The following is a 19,516-nucleotide window of genomic DNA, read 5'->3' as shown; positions in this document are numbered from 1 at the left end:
TTATTTTTTTTTCCAGTATAACTTTTATGTTCATCAAAGGAATACAAAAAGACGAATAAGTAATCCTATAAGATTGAAAACAAAAGCCTTAGCCCGACTGTTCCACATGCCAATCCTGGCGGGGAACTCCTTTCAACTCTTGTAGCTCTTTGGTTGCTTGCCGACATTGTTCTGAATAAGTTGCTTAGACTGCTATTTTTGACATTATCTATCCACCCCACTATGGAAGATAATGATTTAACTCTCATATCCCACCTTCTCTCCATCAGTTTGCTTTAACTGATATTCAGGTTTTATATTATTGTGACTCTGAAGTGCTCCCAGCTGAGCCATGTAGTGTACTAGGATTGTCGTTCCTTTTTGTGAGGGCTTGGGGTAGGGTGCTGTCTTGCCATTCAGAGTGTAGATTTGTCCCCCGGTTTGCAGCTGTCCTTGAGCCCTGAGCCTCTCTAGGTCAGCCTCTCCAGAGAGTACCTCTACCCCTTCTGATGGGAGCAGCCATTTGGGTGTTTGGAAGAGACTCAACCAGTCCACCTGCTTTTATTCCCACCCCCCATGGACCCTCCACTGCACTGGGTACCTCCACTTGCTCGGCCTTTGGGGTTTCTGCAGTCCAATTCAGCTTGTTCTTTACTGACTTCTTCGACTCTCCTGCCACCCCCTCCCCGTGCAGGGTGAGTTTTCAGCGCCCTTCTCTCCACTGAGGTAGTGCGGGCCCATTTGCTTCTTGTCTTCTGAAACGGGGTCGGCCTCTCTTTCTGCTCCTGTCGCCTCCCTGCTTGCTTTGTCCTTGTGGGCCAACACGCCATGTTTATTCCTTTGCTGTCATTTCAGTGGTTTGGGGAGGGGGTGAGGGTGAACGTGACTTTATTCTACTATGTTCAACATGAAGACCTCTGGCTCCTGTTTTATTTTGTTTTATCTTATTATTTTTTTAAGATTTTATTTATTTGTCAGAGAGAGAGAGAGCACAAGCAGGGGAAGCAGCAGGCAGAGGGAGAAGCAGGCTCCCCGCTGAGCAGGGAGCCCGATGTGGGACTCGATCCCAGGACTCTGGGATCATGACCTGAGCCGACGGCAGACGCTTAACTGACTGAACCACCCAGGTGCCCTAGCTTCTGTTTTAGACACATTTTTGCTTTACTTTTATAACGTCTTAACTTTGTATTTTAAAAACTACATTTTGATGTAATGGGCTTGTATTTTCCATGAAGGTCTCCTTTTCACGGTATGATTCTAAGAAATTTGTGCAGACATTTGCACGTTGCTGGTTTGAAATAGAGTAATGTGTCTCTCCGTCCCTCGTACGCTTTCTAAGAAGATCCATCTGATGCTAATATTTCATTATGTAGCAGAAAGGAGAGAGGATAAAATGCTGAGTTCTTGAGAAGAAAAGACTGACCTTTTTCCCCTCTTTTACGTACAAGCTGTCTTTGAAACCTCTTTCTCAATGGAGGTCTCTTATTGTTATGGCTGTTAGCAGTTAGCTTTTCTGGAGTGTATGGTTGAGGGCAGGAGGACCTGGTGGGAGATGGCAGTGTTAAAAGCTGAACTTTTCAGAGAAGCAGCCACTCCGTTAGAATTAGAGCCATTACCCTTGTGCTGGGACAGGGGAGAGCCCAGCAGCTGGGGCTCTGGTGAGGGAGTGCAGTGGTGCCCTCCTGGCAGGAAGGAGGGTGGCCCTGGAGCCAGTGCAGACGCCCTACTTCTGGGAGCAGTGGTGAGTGGCTGGCCAGACACTCGCCAGCCTTGTGTCGCTTGAACAGATGCACAGTGTTACAGATTGAATGTTTGTGTCCCCTTAAAATTCCTACGTTGAAGTCCTAACCCAGTGTGATTGTATCAGGAGGTGGGGGTCTTTGGGAGGCTATTAGGTTAGCTGAGGTCTTGAGGGTAAATCTCCCATAATGATTAGTATCCTTGTAAGAAGAGGAAGAGAGACCAGCGCTCTCTCTCCGTGGGCCTGCAAAGAACAGGTCGTGTGGGCACACGGCGAGGTGGCGGCCATGGGCAAGCGAGCAAGAGAGCCCTTACCAAGAATCTGTTGGCACCTGGATCTTGGACTTCCCGAAGTGTGAGAGAGAAATGTTTGTTGATTAAGGTGCGTGGACTGGGCAGTATTTTGTTCTAGCAACCTGGGCTGATGAAGGCAGACAGGTAAAGCCTTTTCACATCTCTTCCTGTCCTTGAAAACTAGGACCTAAGCCACGATTTAAGTATTCTGCCTTGAGGGGATGCTTGCATTTTCTGTGTGGGAAATGCTGCCTGTTGGAATCCACCTCTCTTGACCTCTGTGTCACCTTCAGCAGCAGTTCACACAGGGTCGCCTGTATACCTTGATCTAACTTTTGGACCAACCCTCCCATCTTTTCTTTTTTCTTTTTTCTTTTTTTTTTTTTTTTTGGTCTTTTGCAAGGCTAATGCAAAATGCAGCTCACAAGCCTATTTCATACCTTATTAAAACATCATTTCCCCTGCCTTGTTCCCAGATTTCTATGCTTAATCATAGAAAGGCAGCTTGTTCAAATATACATTATTCTTGTTTGGAAAACTCTGTTGGCTTGTCTTCCTTCCCACAACCCTCCATGTTTTGTAACCCTGTTCTTATTAAATATCATAATTTGCTCATTGGAGAGTTATTTGTAAACTTAATTAACTCTCTGTCAGTGTTTGAGTTAATTTTCTCCCTTTAATTTCTGCCTCCCTGGTCATGGTTTTCCATACTCCGGCCTGTGTCTGTTAAAGACTTGGTAAATAGTTTTGAAATGCCAGTTGGTGATAGATGGGCCTCTTTAACATTTCTTTGATTTATGTGCAGTGCTGTGGAAAAAGGCAAAGAAAGCAAATTATATGGCGAAAAATGTTGCCAATCTTCACTTTTTTTACTCTTAGTTTTAAAAAGTACACTTATCAATCAAACCTGATGGATTTCCTTTCTTATAAAGATTGAAAATTTAACTATTCGAAGACTCCTGCGGTGCATGGTCTGTATTTGCTTAATCAGGTGTAGCTGATCGCTGGAGTAGGGCATCAGAATTCTAGAGCTCTCTCAGTGTCTACTGTTCTGTCCCTGTGCTACTCTTCCCACCGCTCGGCAACGATATATGCATGAAACAGCCCGATTTCCCATAGGAGTTGCAAAGATGGGGGCCTCCCGAATGTCGGAAGCATACTGCCTCCATGTCGCAACCCTGAGTCCGTGTGGTGGGCTGTCCAGGGCCGCGTCCTTACGTCAGCCAGCTGTGGCCTGCCTGAGGTTTCCCTCTAGCTTATTCTTGCTGGGCCCCAGGTAGAGAAGACTTCTTGAATCAATCCGTGAGTCCCAAGTATTTCTGAGATTGTACTAGGATTGTAAGACACGTACAAGAGTGTGTCTTCATGCTGCCCGCCTTGCTTCCGACACTGCTGATTCCAGGGTTCCTCTGCAGAGATTCTGATCCAGCACATTTGAGGCGGATCTGTGTCTGTGCTTGTGTCTTTGGCAAGCACGCTACAGATGATTCTGATGCAGATGATCCCCGGCTGTGCTTTGAAAAATGACTTGAAGCTGTAGTGCCCTTTGATTGTACCACTCCCTGCTTACAACCTTCAGCGACACCCTTCCCCCAAGAGTCCACCAAATAAAGTCCACAGAAAATGTAAAAAATTCATACCGTTTGGGAGTAATATGGATTTTTAATTTGTTCAGGCAGGGCGTATGGGTCTGGCTGTGCGCAGTGCCTGCAATGCCTGCAGGCATTGTCTGAGTGCTTTCTTATTTATTCAGCAAGCATTTATTTACAACTCCGTGCCAGGCACTGTTCTAGGTGTTGGAGCTTTAGTAGTGACTAAGATAGCCACGGTCTCTGTCCTAATGGAGCTTATGACATTCTGGTGTGGGATGGGGGTAGGGGTGGTGGTGAGGTTGGGGAGATATATACTAAACAAAGAAACAATATGTATAAAATACCTAGTCGGGTTTACTAGTATGATTAAGGTAAAACGCCATGGTGTGCGAGAGAGTTCCTGGAGGCTCCTGTCGTTTAGGGGGCCAGAGAAGGCTCTCTGAGAAGGTGAAGTGCCAGTTGAGACCTGCATGAGAAGTCAGGCATGCAAAGATCAGGGAAAAGAGTATAAAGAGTGTCCCAGGTAGAGGGAACAGCTAGCGAAAGGGGCCCTAAGACAGGAGTGAGCTTGGGTGTTCTCTGAAAGGAAACTGGCCAGAGTGACGGGCAGGGGGTAGGGGCAGTGAGCTGGGGTGGAGCTGTGGAATTCCGGTGAGGCGGGCAGTCACGCTCTGCGCCCTGTGCCTCTGTAGACTGGCCGTGGCCACTTGGATCAGAGTTGGGTGCCTAAGTCAAAGGCTGCCAGCAGTTTATGAAATACGGGCTGGCATGGGCACTATGCCCAGTACTCCACACTCCGCTGCATGGCATGGGCTCCCATCTCCTGTTCCAGAGCTCTTGGGATCTGAATGTATTTTGGATTTTAGAATGTTTTGGATTACTGAAAGGCAGTATGGTTCATATACCACATATTACATTAATTTCTCCTGCAGGGTCTGGGGCAGCACCCTGTAATCAAATATTGTGTAGCAAATTGTTAGACTATTCACGCTAAGTGAGATAAATTAAGATTTAAATAGACTCACATCAGTTCATATCATTTTTTGCTGTCATAGGGGTTTTGGTGCCTACGTTGGTGAGAAAGCTTTTGACTTGAAGAACTTCCTGTACGTTTTTATATTGTGGAGAAGAATGATGCTCTGTACTGGCAGATTCTTGTCTCATCCTCTGTTTCTCCTGTGTGAGACACCAGCAGGCGCTGAGTGCGTGAAAAGGTGTGCACACACGGGTTTGCACGTGGGTTTGCACACTCATGGAGCAGCAGGCTCAGGCCTGCCCGTGGGCAAGGGCAAGTGGAGTGGTGGTCTGCAGTTAGAGTTGGAAGCGGCAGGCAGCGGCCAGGGGCTCAGAAGGCACGAGCTGTAGGGCGAGAACGGCTGGGGACTGTCGGAGCTCTTCCTGCTGTCCAGGAGGCCTGGCTGTGGACACTTCTCTGGTCTCCTCCACTTCTCATGGAGCCACACAGCAACCTTTATGAATTGAGTAGGTCTGCTTGTTGCAGCCTGAAAAGGCCAAGCTGGGGAATAGGGGAGGCAGGAGAACCCCATCAACTTCCCCTCTTTGTGGAGACCTTGTGCAGGAGTCAGAATCCAAATTCCTACCATACTTTGACATTGAGTTCAGATCTCTTCACATGCTAATTATGTATTCATTTGTTTAAAAAACACTTATTGAGAACACATGAAATTCTGGAGAGGCCAAATGGTGTTGTAGTGACAGAGCAGGGACCCGATCCTGACCCTGTGTCTTACTAGTTCTTGATGAGACAGTTCCTGCTCTCTTGAGGCTTACAGTGGAGAAAAAGAGTAAAGATAGATAGATACACGCGCAAAAATACTGTACTGTCTAGCAATCAGCCCTATAAAAGGTGTTTCGGGAAGGCTTCTGGACTGGCTTGACCAAGCTTCAACTCTTCTCAGCTCCCCGCATGCCAGGTCCTTAAGGGAAAGGCGGCCAGTTCACTTGCGTGTTGTGGATGAAAACAAAGCCCTGGGCTGTGGCGTCAGCTGCCTGTTCTTGGCTCCCACCCCCGGTCCCCAGAAGGCTCCTTCCCACACCTGAGATCTTCTGGGTGGATGTGGTTGGTGATAGAACTGTTGTTAATATTCCTCCTTGGACATTCCCAGCCGGTGCTGCTGATCCCCAGTTTGGTTGCTTGCTTTGTTCTTCGCAGCAGAATTCCGCAAGTTTGAGTACGGCTTCAAACGTTACGGGAGTGAGGAACTTGCACATCAGAGTAGGGGCTCCAGCCTTATGGTCCAGCCATCGCTGTACACTCCCCTTCCCCAGATCCATCTGGAAATAGGCCTGTTTTTCGCTGGTCCAGCTCCTCTAAGGTTTTGTTTTGTTTTGTTTTGGGGTTTTTTGTTGTTGTTGTTGTTCAGAAGTAATGCCTTTCAGTCATTGGCTCAATCACCCTTGATACTCGGTCTAATTGTTAATGGCCCAGCAATCTCAGCCTGTTAATAATATTCACAATTAACGTTTATTGAGTGTGTATTTGTGCCAGTCATTTTGCTCAACACTTTCATGTATTTAACCCTCACTAACTGAACGTGGTTTTGCTCAGTGAAACCCCAGATTGCTTCTAGAGTAATCAAGTAGTATCGAGGAGCATCATTATCCCCGGTAATAAAGAGAAAGAACAGAAGCTCCGAAAGTTGAATAACTCACCCCCAGCCACACACTTAAGTGCAGGGCCTATGATTTACATCCAGACAGTTGACTACATACCTGCATTCTTCATTAGATTAACAATAGTAGAAATCATGCGTCGGCCTCACATCGGTCAGTAGAAAATTCACTCTGACCTGTTCTTCATTGTAAACCAAAAACATATCCACTGTTCGTAGGTATGATTTAGGGTTTTCTAAGTTCCAAACACACAAAAAAAATCATAGCCCTATATTTATCACAGGAAAATCCTGCCTCTTAGGCTGACATCTGCTTTGCCTTTTCTGATACTTCTGATACTTTCAAGTACTCATAGACAATCGCAGCCAGAATTTAAACCAACAAAAAACCTTCAACAGTCCTATGAAGAAGGAAACAAGTCCCAGGAGTCTGGAGAAGAGACTTTGATCTTCCAGTGCTGAGTACTCTGTGGGTTGTGTAAGAAATACTCTGTAACTTGATTGTTGACTGCATTAGGTTGAGCCAACTTTCCGGGCATTTGGGTTGTATGTAGATTAAAAAGAAGAATTTCCTCAGCAGATTAGAAGGAGCTTTCCAGAAACCCTCTGGGTTGCTTTGCATTTAGAGTGCTTACTGTGTTTTCACAGGCCTCATAACAGTTGTCCTGGATGGTATTGAGTTTTACTCAGAGTTGGCCGAGAGGCACCATCAGTGTGATGGGTTCTCCTCGACGGTCCAAGAACTGAGTTGGGCTTCCTTCTCAACACAGCTGCTCATTCAGAACAGCCTATAGGGTGCGTTTCCCCCCTTTTTTCCGTTACACTTATCAGTTTATTACCTGACGGTTGGGGTGACAGTATTTGATGAAAAGATGATGATTCTACTCCGTTTTGTGAACATTCAGTCATTCTGGCATTGTTGGAGGAGGCGAATTTCCGGGTGTAGTCACATCTGATCATCATAAGAACAGCTCTGTCTTCGCTGGGCCCTGTGCTTAAGGCTTTCTCATCTATCCTGTCTCATTCCTACACGTGTTCTTCAACTCTTCCACTCCTGTTTGTTTCACTTTGACGTCATAGTTCTAGATCTTAGAGTCCATGATCACATGGCTCCCTATTTCCCTTCTCCTTCCAAGTTTTCTCTGCACTTTCTCTGCACTACCTTTCCCTCTTCCCTACCTCTTCCTCCTTCATATCCCAGGTAAGCCAGGGTTGGAGGGAAGTCTGACCAGATCCCTCGCTGGCTGACAGCAGAGGAAGCTGATGGGGGCTGCATGTGACAGTAAGGAAAATGGTGGTGGGAGCAGAAATGGGCACTTAGTGACATTGGCAGATGTTAGAGTTAAGCTCCAGCTAAACCTGAGCTGACTGGAAGGCACATAAGAGTCATTTTTACTGCCCAGAAGAGAGGTTGATAATAATCTAATCATAATTTTATATTTATCAAATTGGCCATTTGAAAAAATCATCTTTACTGGTTTTTTGACTGAAATCTATGCAGTGATAACTGGGCAGGTGACAGATACTCAGCATTCTAGATTTGTGATCTACAAGTGTCTGGTGGCTTTCATTTTATTCATTTCTCAGTTGAAATCATCCCCCTTTTTTGGAGGGTATACCCAGGGATGTATGTGTTATATGGGAATAATCAGTTCTTCCCCCATGCCTCCCCATGAATGCTTTGGGAAGAAGAACAAACAAGGTATTTGGTATGTCCGTAAACATTCCATGCCCAGTAGGCCCTTACCTGCACTTGGTTTCGACTAATACCACAGAGAGTCTTTCCCCCACCCCCTCAGTAACTGCCTCCGTTGGAGACTTTTGGTGACTAGGGAAATGTTTGCACTTCATAAGTATATTTAAATTTCAGCAGCGTTGATTTTTATATTAGGAAGTCAAGTTCAGAACTGCATTTTCTTAAGAGAAATATTTATAACATCATAGAATTTCAATGTTAGAAGGGGCCTTAGATATAATCCTAGCCTCCTTTTTTAGACTTTGGTTCTAGGCCTTATGTGTGCATTTAGAGACTAGTATTCAGCATTTCTGGTGGAAGCATAAAGATAATTCCGGGATGTGTCATTCTTCCCTGCTACTTCTGTCTTTAGTCATAACAGAGTCAAGCACACATTCTGTTTTTGTTGAGTACGTAGTGTGTAAAGGGGTAATTGTTCTGGGCTGGTTCACACTTAGCTGGGAGACAAGGACGTGATGACCCATCCGCCGTGGGCTTTCTCCTCTAACAGGAGGATGGGCGAACAAGATGGCACCGTGTCGTCCCTCTTCAGAGGGCACATTCTCACTCACTGTCACCATGCTTTTATGATGTCAGCCTTCTCTCGTTGACACAGTGTCACGTTTGTCTGGATCCTATTTCTGTTTCCTGCCTGTATCTTACGTGGTCAGGTGAGCTTCCAATATGATCTTCCTTTATGACCCTGTGCATTGTGGGAAACTTGCGGGGCACACAGGTTGAGAGCCTGGTCTGAGGTGCGAGGTGAGTAACAGAGATAGGGAGGCATGGATTCTAGTATACCCTCGTCTGTCCTCTCTCCTTCGTGGCTTTCTTTTGTCTTTGTACTCTTTTCCTCTCCCAGTAGTCCCCTTGCTGGCAGTTTCCTCCATTTTTAGCCACATTCACAGTTTGCTTCGTTAGTGAATCTGCTCAGATGGATGAGTGATATCCCCTCCAGCTGATTGGCATCTCTGACGTACGATAACATGCGTACAGCTGTGGTGTAAATAGGAGCAGTTGTGGAGAAAGGCCTGTTCGTAAAGGTGCGAGCTCTGGGATGTACCAGAAGCACCATTCTAAATGACCCTAAACGTTACAGAGATGTAATAAAGTAAAAGGTTGCTACCCATCCTCTCTGTTTGCTGCTTTGACAGTTTGTGAAGTTGGGACAGTTGAGGGTTCATGTGCAGGAGAAGAGAAACCCAAATGGCATTTAGCATGTAAATGATGCCGTAGTTGGGCAGCCGCACAGCCCTGACTCCGGTCCTGCTGTCCTAGTAATTGAAAGGCCTGAAACCCAGCTTTCCAGTAGAGAACAAATAGGCAAATAAATTGGAGGCTTCTTTCTTATGGTTTATTGATGCTGTTTTGACCAAGTAAAAAGATCATTTGCCCATCAAGGCTCAAATCTAAGGTTGTTTCTCTTTCTTTCTTTCTTTCTTTTTTTTTTTTTTTAATACTGGCTATTTCAAAGAAGCGTTAGGAGATAAAAGGAAAGAAGCTAATACCATTATCTAATATTTAGATAAAAACCCAAGCAAAACAATTAGATTTATGGTATTTTTCTGTAGCTGTTTTCCTTGGCACAGATAATAACAGTCAGGCTTGCTTGTTTCTCTCCTTAGAGTTATGTTCCAAAGAAGAATTAGAGCTTTATCGTAATACATGTTTTTTTCTCATTAGCTAGAAACAAAATATATTTCAATAATGAGGGGCAAAGGTCTTGCAACTCAAAGTGGCGATGAAGTGTTCCTGGTTTTGCACAAATATTGGTTCTAGTTTAATGGTTTAGGGGAAATAGGGATTACATGAGAATCTCAGATTGGCCCCCATCCCCACCCACCCGCCACATCCGCATATCCCAGCTCTATGGAATGTGACTTGATCCAGGTGTCATATTGTCCTGAGATCAGGGCTGTGAGCTTGGTGTGTTCTGTTGCATCTGGGAAGGATTTTCAACACACTCATGCCAACCAGCACTGTCTGTTTTGGGCAGGGATCTGCGGGGGAAGTAATACTCCATGGCTAATGTCCTTGCTTATTGCTCTCATGATGTATTACACACATTCTCAAAGAGAATCCCTAAGTAAAAACAGATTATATGTATGGATTTGCCTGGGCAGTAAGAGAATTTATAAAAACCTATTAGGCAATAGCACAGTTGCCCTATCAGAGAACAGTAAATAGCAGAGATGCCAGGAAGGTTAATGTGTTATTGCCAAGTCTAAAATTTAGATTTTTGGACATATTGAGGTTTCTATGATTTCTTGATTTCTTTTCTCCATGGTTTTTAACCATGAATGATATTAAAGCCTTAAAATGATAGAATTTAGAATTTCCCAAACTCCCCACTTGAGACATGACTGGAGTCAGTACAAGGGAAGAACATGTGACATCTCATACCTAAAAGAGGTCGGAGTGAAGGGAGCAAACAAGCTAGCAGACGCCGGTGATGCTAGCTAACATCGTGGTCCCTGAGCACAGTCTCAGTCCCTTGTCTGGGAAGAGTCACTGTGCTCTCCTGCTGGCAGAGGTAACAAATGTCAGGTCCTCCAGGAAGAAAGATGCTTAGCGGCCCCCCCCCCCCCCCCCCCCGCACCCTCCCTCCCCGGAAAAGACAGGGGAGGTGAATCCTGAATGGCCTCCCTCCCCCTCTGGGTATGTGTGACCTTGGGCCAATGACTTCTAAGGCCTGAGTCTCCTCGCCTATAAAATGCAGATGCGGGGGTGGGGTGGGGTGGAGGTTGGTGTCTCCAAGGCCCTTCTCTAATATTAGAGTTCTGTGATTTGAAGTCATCCGAGTGCAGTCCCTACAGATGCCTTTTCCTGAACTCAAGCCTGAATAGAGGTTTTTTTAGACATACCCACTATTTGGAGCAGTTAGAATAAAAGGAAATAGGTGTTCCTTGTGGTTCTGCTATGACAGTGAGCCTGCAAAGCAGTGTGTTTGCTTCTGTAAGTGCCCAGCCTTAAGAGGACTGTCCGATGGGGCCATTCTGTTCTCTGTACTGGCTACAGTGACAGGCCAGGCCAGGCTGTAGCAGTTTCACTAATCTGCCAGTTCCCTTACCAGTTGACAAATTCATTAGCTTCTCCTGTATGCAGTGCACTATCCTGGGTACTGTTGCGAATGCAGAGTAATCAATAACAAGGTCTGCACCCTCAAGAAATGTCTCCCCAGGTAGCCAGCTTAGCTTCATTCCTGGACCAAGAAATAAGACACGGCTGCCTTTCCTGGCTGCCAAGTCCCAGTGACAGGCAGAAGCTCTGTGCTCAGAGAAGGGAAACTGGCCTGGAGCGACTGGGAGAGGAGGTGGTGGGGCTCCGTAGCCTCTTGATCTCTTCCTCCCCTCCCATGGGCCCCTTGTCTAAGCCAGCCAGAATTTGTTTAACTTAGTTCTGTCTTACTCCTCACCCAAAGGGTTTAGTTACTGGAAGTACCAGTCTGTCTTGCTGGTCTTCTGAGAAACTTACAAGAAATTATACATAAAGTGATTTTTAAAAATAAAGTGAACTATGTTTTAAGGTCAGGACAACTTTTTTTTTTTTCTTTTTTTAACACCCCCTCCCCAAAAGAAGCCTTTGGTGAATCTTTGAAAAGGAGATCATGATTTTCACAGTGGGGAGAATCAAAGCTTGGTTGATCTGGCTTATAAATTTTGAGAATTTTGAATGTCAGGTTTTCTTAAAGTGGGATTCAGGCCATATGGCATGGATAGAATAATGTTGGGGATGAATAGATGCTGTACCATGGACCCCAGGGAGGTTTTAGCAAACATTTCAGCTTTTATATGCTAGACCTAATTGAACGCCACTGGCTTAATTAGAATATTGAATGTGATAGGTATGGTGACTTTCCTTCTATTTGCTCCTCAAACTTCTGTCCATTGCAAAATATATCCTCTCTCTGTCTTAGAGCAGATAGAAACATTCAGAACAATGTGGAAGACAGCCAAGTGGAGAGCCGACCAAAGGACATCGTTGCTCATCTGATTCTCTGAACCCAAGATATAAGGCAGAAACTTTGCATTTGAATCCTTTTTTTATAATTTACTTTAATACTGTTCCCTTCCAGTATGTGTTGTTATTTGTAATTTGAAACATACTAAAGGTAACTGAATATAGGCCTCAGAAATTTGGACTTCTTTTATTTTATTTTTTTATTTAAGATTTTATTTATTTATTCGACAGAGATAGAGACAGCCAGAGAGAGAGGGAACACAAGCAGGGGGAGTGGGAGAGGAAGAAGCAGGCTCATAGCGGAAGAGCCTGATGTGGGGCTCGATCCCATAACGCTGGGATCATGCCCTGAGCCGAAGGCAGACGCTTAACCGCTGTGCCACCCAGGTGCCCCTCTGGACTTCTTTTAAAGCGGATTCTATAAAGAACGAGCCTATCCAGGTGAAAGGGTTGTTGAGCTTTATTGTGTGAAGTTGTGGGGACATTGTGTCACCATTTTATGGTGAAGCCAGATACCCATGTAACTCCTTTAGAAACCCAAAGGAATGAAACTTCAGAGCCTGAGGAGAAGATAGAATGCATATTTTGTGGAGAGGGAAGTGAGACGTGTAAGATCACACAGCTCTTGTAAGTAGCAGAGTCCGGTTGCACATCTTTAAAGAGGATGCTGGTTACAGAGGTGGTCGGTCTGCACGGGAGAGTTAACAACGACCTTACCTTGTAACCCTTGGCACTTTTGCTTGTTTAATATTGCTAAAACAGTGCTACTTTATTTTTTTAAAGATTTTGTTTATTTTTTTGAGAGAGAAAGGGAGAGCAAGCATGAGCAGGGGAGGGGAAGAGGGAGAGGGAGAAGCAGGCTCCTGCTGAGCAGGGGGCCTGACGCGGGGCTTGATCCCAGGACCCCAGGATCGTGACCTGAGCCGAAGGCAGATGCTTAACTGACTGAGCCACCCGGGTGCCCCCAAACAGTGTTACTTTAAAGAAAATACCCAGTGAATTGAAGTTTTCCTAATTCTCAGAGGTGTTTTCCAGCTCATTATGAGTTGTTGAGATTTCCCAGGTATAGAGGTAATTAGTAGATGTAATTGATTAGAAAGGGCTACAGGTTGAGAACTGACCGAAAAGTCCTAGGTCAATAGCAGAAAATAGGAAGTTGACAATAATAGCAAAATTGCAGCTGAGAGAAATGCTCTCTAAATCCAAAGAGCATTGAAATAGCTGTTAGCACAGAATGGCAGTTTACCAGTAAATAAATGCTCACCACACCAACATTCCCATTCCCCACAGCTGTGTGAGGTGGCAGTTAAAAGAATAGATTGTTTTCTTTCTCACCCTCTTTCATTTTATTCTTGCTAGTTAGTGGAGAAATGATCTTGGATAGAAAAATTGCATTAGAACTTTGATAAGTTGCTTTTTGGAAATAGAGTTGTTTCCATGCCACAGACATTTGGAGCGAAGTATGTTTATTGAAATATATTTTTATAGAAAATATTACAGAACCTGTAATTGAAAACTTATGGCAGCATTTTGGGGAGTGATATGTTCTTAATGTTAATTTGTGGATTTGCTCTGAACTCCCTTCTGCTGTTTTAGAACCATTGGCTGAGTGAACGTTTTCCAAGAGTCTTTTCAGATCTAAACTGTGTTTCATGGAATGGAGTATTTGGTGCTTAAATAATGGATAAATCCAGTTGGACGGGATCTGCCTGTCAGTTTTATTAACTTTGACCTTTTCTCCCATGATAAAGATGGTTCAGTAAATATTTAATGGGCCCCTTATAGATCTTGACAGTCAGAGCTGTGTTCCTGGAAACTGGGATACGTATATATGATTAACAAATGTTGCTTAATCACTAGGAGTCAGCTCTGAAGGGCAGGTTTTGTTTTTTTGGAAAGAGGAGTCCTTCCCTCTCCGTGTGCTCTTAGAGGTACAGTGTATATCGAGAGCGCCCAAGATGGTCGAAGTTTTAAAGAACCCTTTAAAAGACAGCAGCTAGCATGCGTTTCTGCTGTTTGGGGTTTTTGTTTGTTTGGGCACATGATCAAAACGATGCCAGGCGGGCAGAGCCACCCTGCCACTCTGCGTAGTTAGCAGGACTCTTCCCCTCAAAGAGTCAGCAGGGCCGGAATGGCTGAGCTTGCACGGACCCTAATAAGATACGAAGAGGAAGGAGAGCCACAAGGAGAGACGATTCCTTGAGCCAGGAGGGGACCCCTGCCAAGCTGTCTTTCCCTTTAATTCCATAAACCCCCGTGCATATTGCACTCATTGCAAATTCTGGTGGGGAAGATCGAAACCCAAGTAGCTGACATTTTGAAACATTGTCTTTCAAACTTGTACTGTCCCTTGCTTCCATTGATTTCCCATTTAAGAAATCTGTAGGAGAAAAACAAATTTGAGCAAAATTCATTGGTCTAAGATGAGTTGTTAGAGCCAAATTATGCCCCCCCCTTTCCACCCTGAGAAGAGCTCCATTTTTATTATGAATGTGATACATCTTTGTCTTGTATTGTGCAGCCATAAGGCTCCCACAGCAAATCGACCAAGTAAATCAAGAGCCTGTTAAAAAGCAATATGGATGCTTCAAACACAGACATTTCGGTCTTACTGGGTCACTGGATATCTTCATTTTTATGGCCACTTTCAAGCAGCAGATCATTTCAGTTGGTTCTGTTTTCTTGCTCTCTCTATTTGTATACAGCCCACTGGCTTTAGGTGAACCATTTTATTTTTCAGAATGTTATTACCCTTTGCATGCAGGGCCTAGCCCCTTTGATATGGTGGTCACCAGTTTCATTACCATGAACTGTAATGTAGCTGACTCTGCAAAGGAAATCTATGTCTTGAAAGAGCATTTTGAAAAGAAATTGATTCAGAGCTTCAGAGTGAATTACTATTTGTATGTTTAGTTAATTCTGAATAAATGTTTGAAGGACCTTGCTTAATTTGAGAAGGGAAGAAGAAACATATTGGATGTTATAAATGGTCTCAATCCAAATTCTTAGCTTGGCGTTTTCACGTCTGAATGTTTTATTTACATCTGTTCAAAATTGGGATACCTTTCAAGGATAATTTTATTATTGAGAGATTGATGACAACTCTTAAGATCTAAAATACAAAAATATGGGATTAAAAAAGAAAGAGAGCAGTCACCGTCACATGTCAGATTGGATATAAGCTTCACTTGGCAAAGAGTGAGAATGATGAGTTGTATTTTAAAACAAAAGATCCTGATGGTAGGAGATGGGGGGGAGACAGACTGCATTGGGCACAAGGGAACTTTCTTCAGTGATGGACATTGTCTGTTCCTCGATTGGGGTGGCAGTTTCACAGGTATAGACATTATCATAACTCATCCAGGTGTACACTTAAAATGTGTGCATTTTATTTTATGTAAATTGTAACTCAATAAGGTGGATTTTTTTTTCTTAAATCCTCTTGGGTTTAGAGTTAGGCAGTGTTACTTCTCTTTTCCAATAGTGAAATGGAGGTCTAGAGAAGTAAAATGACATGTCCTGAGTAACTTCGAAGCTCAGCAGTTTGTCCAGAACAAAGCAAAGGATGCAGGCCTGGAGCTCACTGAGAGTGTGTGTTGTTCCAGTTACATGTATACAGAGTGAAATGCACTTCTCCGTCCTGTTCTCTTCAGTGAGCCTGCATCCATTCGTATGCTTTGTTGTAAGATGTACTCAGGAGCTTCTTATGACTGACACTTGTATCTTCAGCACTGAAGACAGTGGCCCAGTGGTTCCAAATGTTGAGGCTGACCACACTGTGTGTTTCATTTATGTTTATGATAGACCATGTTGTGCTCCCAGGAAATGCAGTAGACACCCAGTTATGTGGTTTTTGTTCTAACCAAGAGTTCTCAGAACTAATTTGTCTTTAAGGAAGCCCCATGGATCTTCTTATAAAAAAATGACGTAGGCTTTAAAAAACCATTTATATAAAGCATATATGAAATAGTAGTGAAAAATAAAGAAGAAAGAAAAATTACTCAAGTTCTGCTACTTAGGAATATACTATTAACATTTTATTTTTTTCAAGATCTTATTCTATTTATTTGAGAGAGAGACAGACAGCGCAAGTGGGGGGAGGGGCAGAGGAAGAGAGAGAGAAAGAGGGAGAAAGAATCCCAAGCAGACTCCCCACTGAGTGTGGAGTTGACACGCGGCTCATTCTCACAACCCTGAGATCACGACCTGAGCCAGAACCAAGAATTGGATACTTAACCCACTGAGCCACCCAGGTGCCCCTATTACTGTTAACGTTTAAGAGACCGTCTTTTTAAGTGTCTCTCCATTTATAGTGTAACCTGTTTTTGGTTTTTATTCAACAAAGTGATGTCTCAAATTTCTTTCCGTATCTTAACCAAATTCCCAGTTACTGTTGGGTGTTCAGGTCGTCCCCGGTTCTCCATCATTACGTAATGCTGTGATGAACAACCTTGTCCACACTGCTTTTCCCGTTTGTCTCAGTAGCTCTTTACAAATACATTCCTTGAAGCAAAATGTTAGCCACTGCATTTGACGTGATTTAAAATGTTCTAAGGGGTAAGATACATCAAGTATTGATAGTTTCATACCCCTTGGCCTGCGTTTACCAAACGGTATTTCTCTTCCCCTTTTGTTCTGTCTGTGCAGTTGCAGTACCATGCAGGTCTGGCGTCTGGCCTTTTGAATCAACAGTCCTTGAAACGCTCTGCTAACCAGATGGGAGTATCTGCTAAACGGAGACCGAAGGCTCAGCCCACGACTCTTGTCTTACCACCTCAGTGAGTAATGGGTTTGAAACAGTTCTTTTGTCCTGGGTGAACTCTCCTTGGTGCTTGTTTTCGGTGAATGGAAAGGTATTTTTTGTGAGACTGTTCTTCCTTTTGCCAGGGTACCTGCTAAAATTAGAAACCCAGCACGCAGGTCACATCTTTTGCATAGATCTTAAGTGAAGCAGTGATGGTACGCTTCATAATTGGCGTATTTTGTGTGTGACTTTTCCACCTAGGATTTAAAGATACCTCGTAGCCTTTCCTTTATTTCCTTGTCACATTCCCAGAGTTGGCAGAGCCTAAGTATGGTTGTCCTTATTTAACCGATGAGACAGCTGAGGAGCACATTTTGATAAGCTGTGGGCCACCTAGAGAATCCGGGGGAGCTGGGATTTGAGTCGTGCTAGACTCACTCGTTCTCTTTTAAACTCATAAAATGTGAGTTCTTCTTTTTCCTAGTAGGAGAGGTAAGAGATACGGTGAGGTTCAGAAATGTACAGCTCGGTGATTGTTTTCACATGTGCACACTTCCATGTAGCTCCACCCAGACCAGACCACGTGGCCACCGCTTCCAGAATCCCATGAGGGCTCCTCCCCGTGTTCCCAGTCTGTACATGTGCTACCTCCCTACCCAGGTTTAACACTGTTCCACTTTCTTTGAACGATTGATTTTTACCTGTTCTTGAACTTCACATCATTGGAGTCACGCAATATGTAATCTTTTGTTATCAGTTCTTTTCCACTCAGCATAATGTCTGTTAGATTCATCTAGGTTGTTTGGGTTTTTGTTGTTGTTGTTGTTGCTGTGTAATATTCTTTCGAGCATGCCACAAGGGATTCATCCTTTTACCTATTGAGTTATTTTGTGCTAGAAGCTCCAGCAGATGAAGGCCAAGGCTCACTCTGTGTGGAATCGGAAATGCAAACACACCAGTCTTTGCTGATAGCTTCTCTGTGAGTGCACACACTTCCCTGAGCGAGGCAGGACTCCCAGATGGCTTGGCTGGGACTTTAGACACATTCCCTAGCCTGTCCTGCCCTCCTATTGTACCCTCTTTTGGTTACATCCTCAGTTACAAACTACAGTTGACACCTTGAACAATGCGGGGATCACGGGCACAGTCGAAGATCTGTGTATAATTTTTGATTCCCCCCAAAGTTAACAACTAATAGCCTAAGAGTGACTGGAAGCCTACAGATAACATAAACAGTCGACTAACATGTATTTTGCATATTAAATGTATTATATATTCTAGTCTTATAATAAAATAAGCTAGAAAAAAGAAAATGTTATTAGGAAAATTTTAAGGAAGAGAAAATACATTTATAGTACTGTATTGAAAAAAAAATCATGTATAGGTGGACCTGTGCACTTCCAACTCGTGTCGTTCAGGGATCAGCTGTATATTTTAAAAATTCCAGTCCAGAGGAGTGTTTCTAGGTGAGAACTCAGTTGTTTGCCTTTATGCAAGATCTCACTTATTTTCTGTTTGATTAACAAATATTGTACCTGCTATCTGCCAGGGACTGTCCTAGGCTGTGGGGATACAACCATGAGCAACACAGATGTGGTCCCATCTTCCTGAAGCTTTTTGTTTGGAGGGGGAAAAGGCCCCCCCCCAAAAGCACCCTTAAACAAATTAATATAATAATTTCTGGTTATGATAGGTGCTTAGAAAGGAACACATAGGGTAGTAAGGGATGGGATTGGGGAAACTGCTTAGATCGGGTGGTCAAAGAAGGCCTCTCCAAGGAGGTGACATTAGGTGGAGAGAGGCCAGCGGAGAGCTGGGAGGTCACGGAGGATGCCTCTGGGGATCTTTTCCCTTGTTGCTGGACACTCGCACCACCATTTCTATGATTTTCAGGTTTTCTTCACAATTAACATTTGCTTCCAGAAGATGAGCATAACCAACTGGCTTCCAACAAGTTATTTTCTCCCTGCTACATGCACAGGTGCACGTTTTTCAGACACTTTGATGCAAAGCAGAGAGTTTTCACTGTTTGGTAGAAGGCTCCTGAAGGAACATTATCTGTTGTTTCTTGTATGTTGATTTGGTGATTCTGCAGATCTCCAACTTTCAGCTCTCCAAAGTCTAATGGGCCTTGTAACTTGTCATTTTCCCTGCATGGATTGTCTACTGAGGCAAGGTGTTTGGCGAGAAGTGAAAGACTTTCTAATGGTCCCATAAGACTGGAGCCAAAAAGTGTTTGTTGCTAACTCTCTCTTGACAAAAGTCAGCTCTTAGTCCATCTGTTCACCATTTGTTCATTTGCATTGGCTTGAAACCTGTTTACAGGTGACATGCTATTATAAGGACACTTAGAAACTATTTTAAGCACCAAGGCAATCAACAGACTCTGTTCTCATGCCAAAAAAAAAAAAGGAGGTGTTCACAACTGTCATTATAAATTTATAATAAATCACTCAAAATACTTAGTTTCAAAGAGAAAAGTGGTTACTGTGTCCTAAGAATACAACGTCGGAATGATTTCCTATACTTAGTAGCCTGTTTCCTGTGAAAATTGACTGCTGCCTTTTCACATCATTGAGCTTTTGGGGCTCACGCTATCCTGGATCCCTTCAGAGACCTGTCCAGTAGGCAGGATCTATAGCTAAAGGACATTCAGTGCACTTTTATTGAACACCTACTATGTGCTTCTTAATTGTGTTGGAGTCAGGAATAGAAATACCGCAAGACGTAGCTGCTGGACTAATTGAACCATAAAAAAATTTTAAATTAAAACATAGGCCACTAGTAATATATACATATTATAGACCTTGAACAAACCAAAGATGACACGAAAGGAAAA

At 43.8% G+C, this 19,516-nt stretch overlaps 1 protein-coding gene across 4 annotated transcripts in view; it reads left to right on the top strand.

Moving 5' to 3' along the window:
- MED27 (mediator complex subunit 27) overlaps positions 1-19,516 on the top strand; it is a 274,187-nt gene that overhangs the window by 49,126 nt on the left and 205,545 nt on the right. For all 4 annotated transcript variants that reach the window (XR_008959842.1, XR_008959841.1, XM_044389693.3 and 1 more), the window contains exon 3: positions 16,581-16,711. Coding sequence is in view for 2 of the 4 variants with exons in the window: in XM_044389693.3 (XP_044245628.1) it covers positions 16,581-16,711 (131 nt within the window). In the remaining 2 variants the exon portion in view is untranslated. The remainder of the gene's footprint in view (positions 1-16,580; positions 16,712-19,516) is intronic.

The sequence above is a fragment of the Ursus arctos genome, unplaced genomic scaffold (assembly GCF_023065955.2).
Source record: "Ursus arctos isolate Adak ecotype North America unplaced genomic scaffold, UrsArc2.0 scaffold_18, whole genome shotgun sequence".
In the NCBI taxonomy this organism is placed as follows: domain Eukaryota; kingdom Metazoa; phylum Chordata; class Mammalia; order Carnivora; family Ursidae; genus Ursus; species Ursus arctos.
This window is presented reverse-complemented; position numbering and strand designations above follow the sequence as displayed.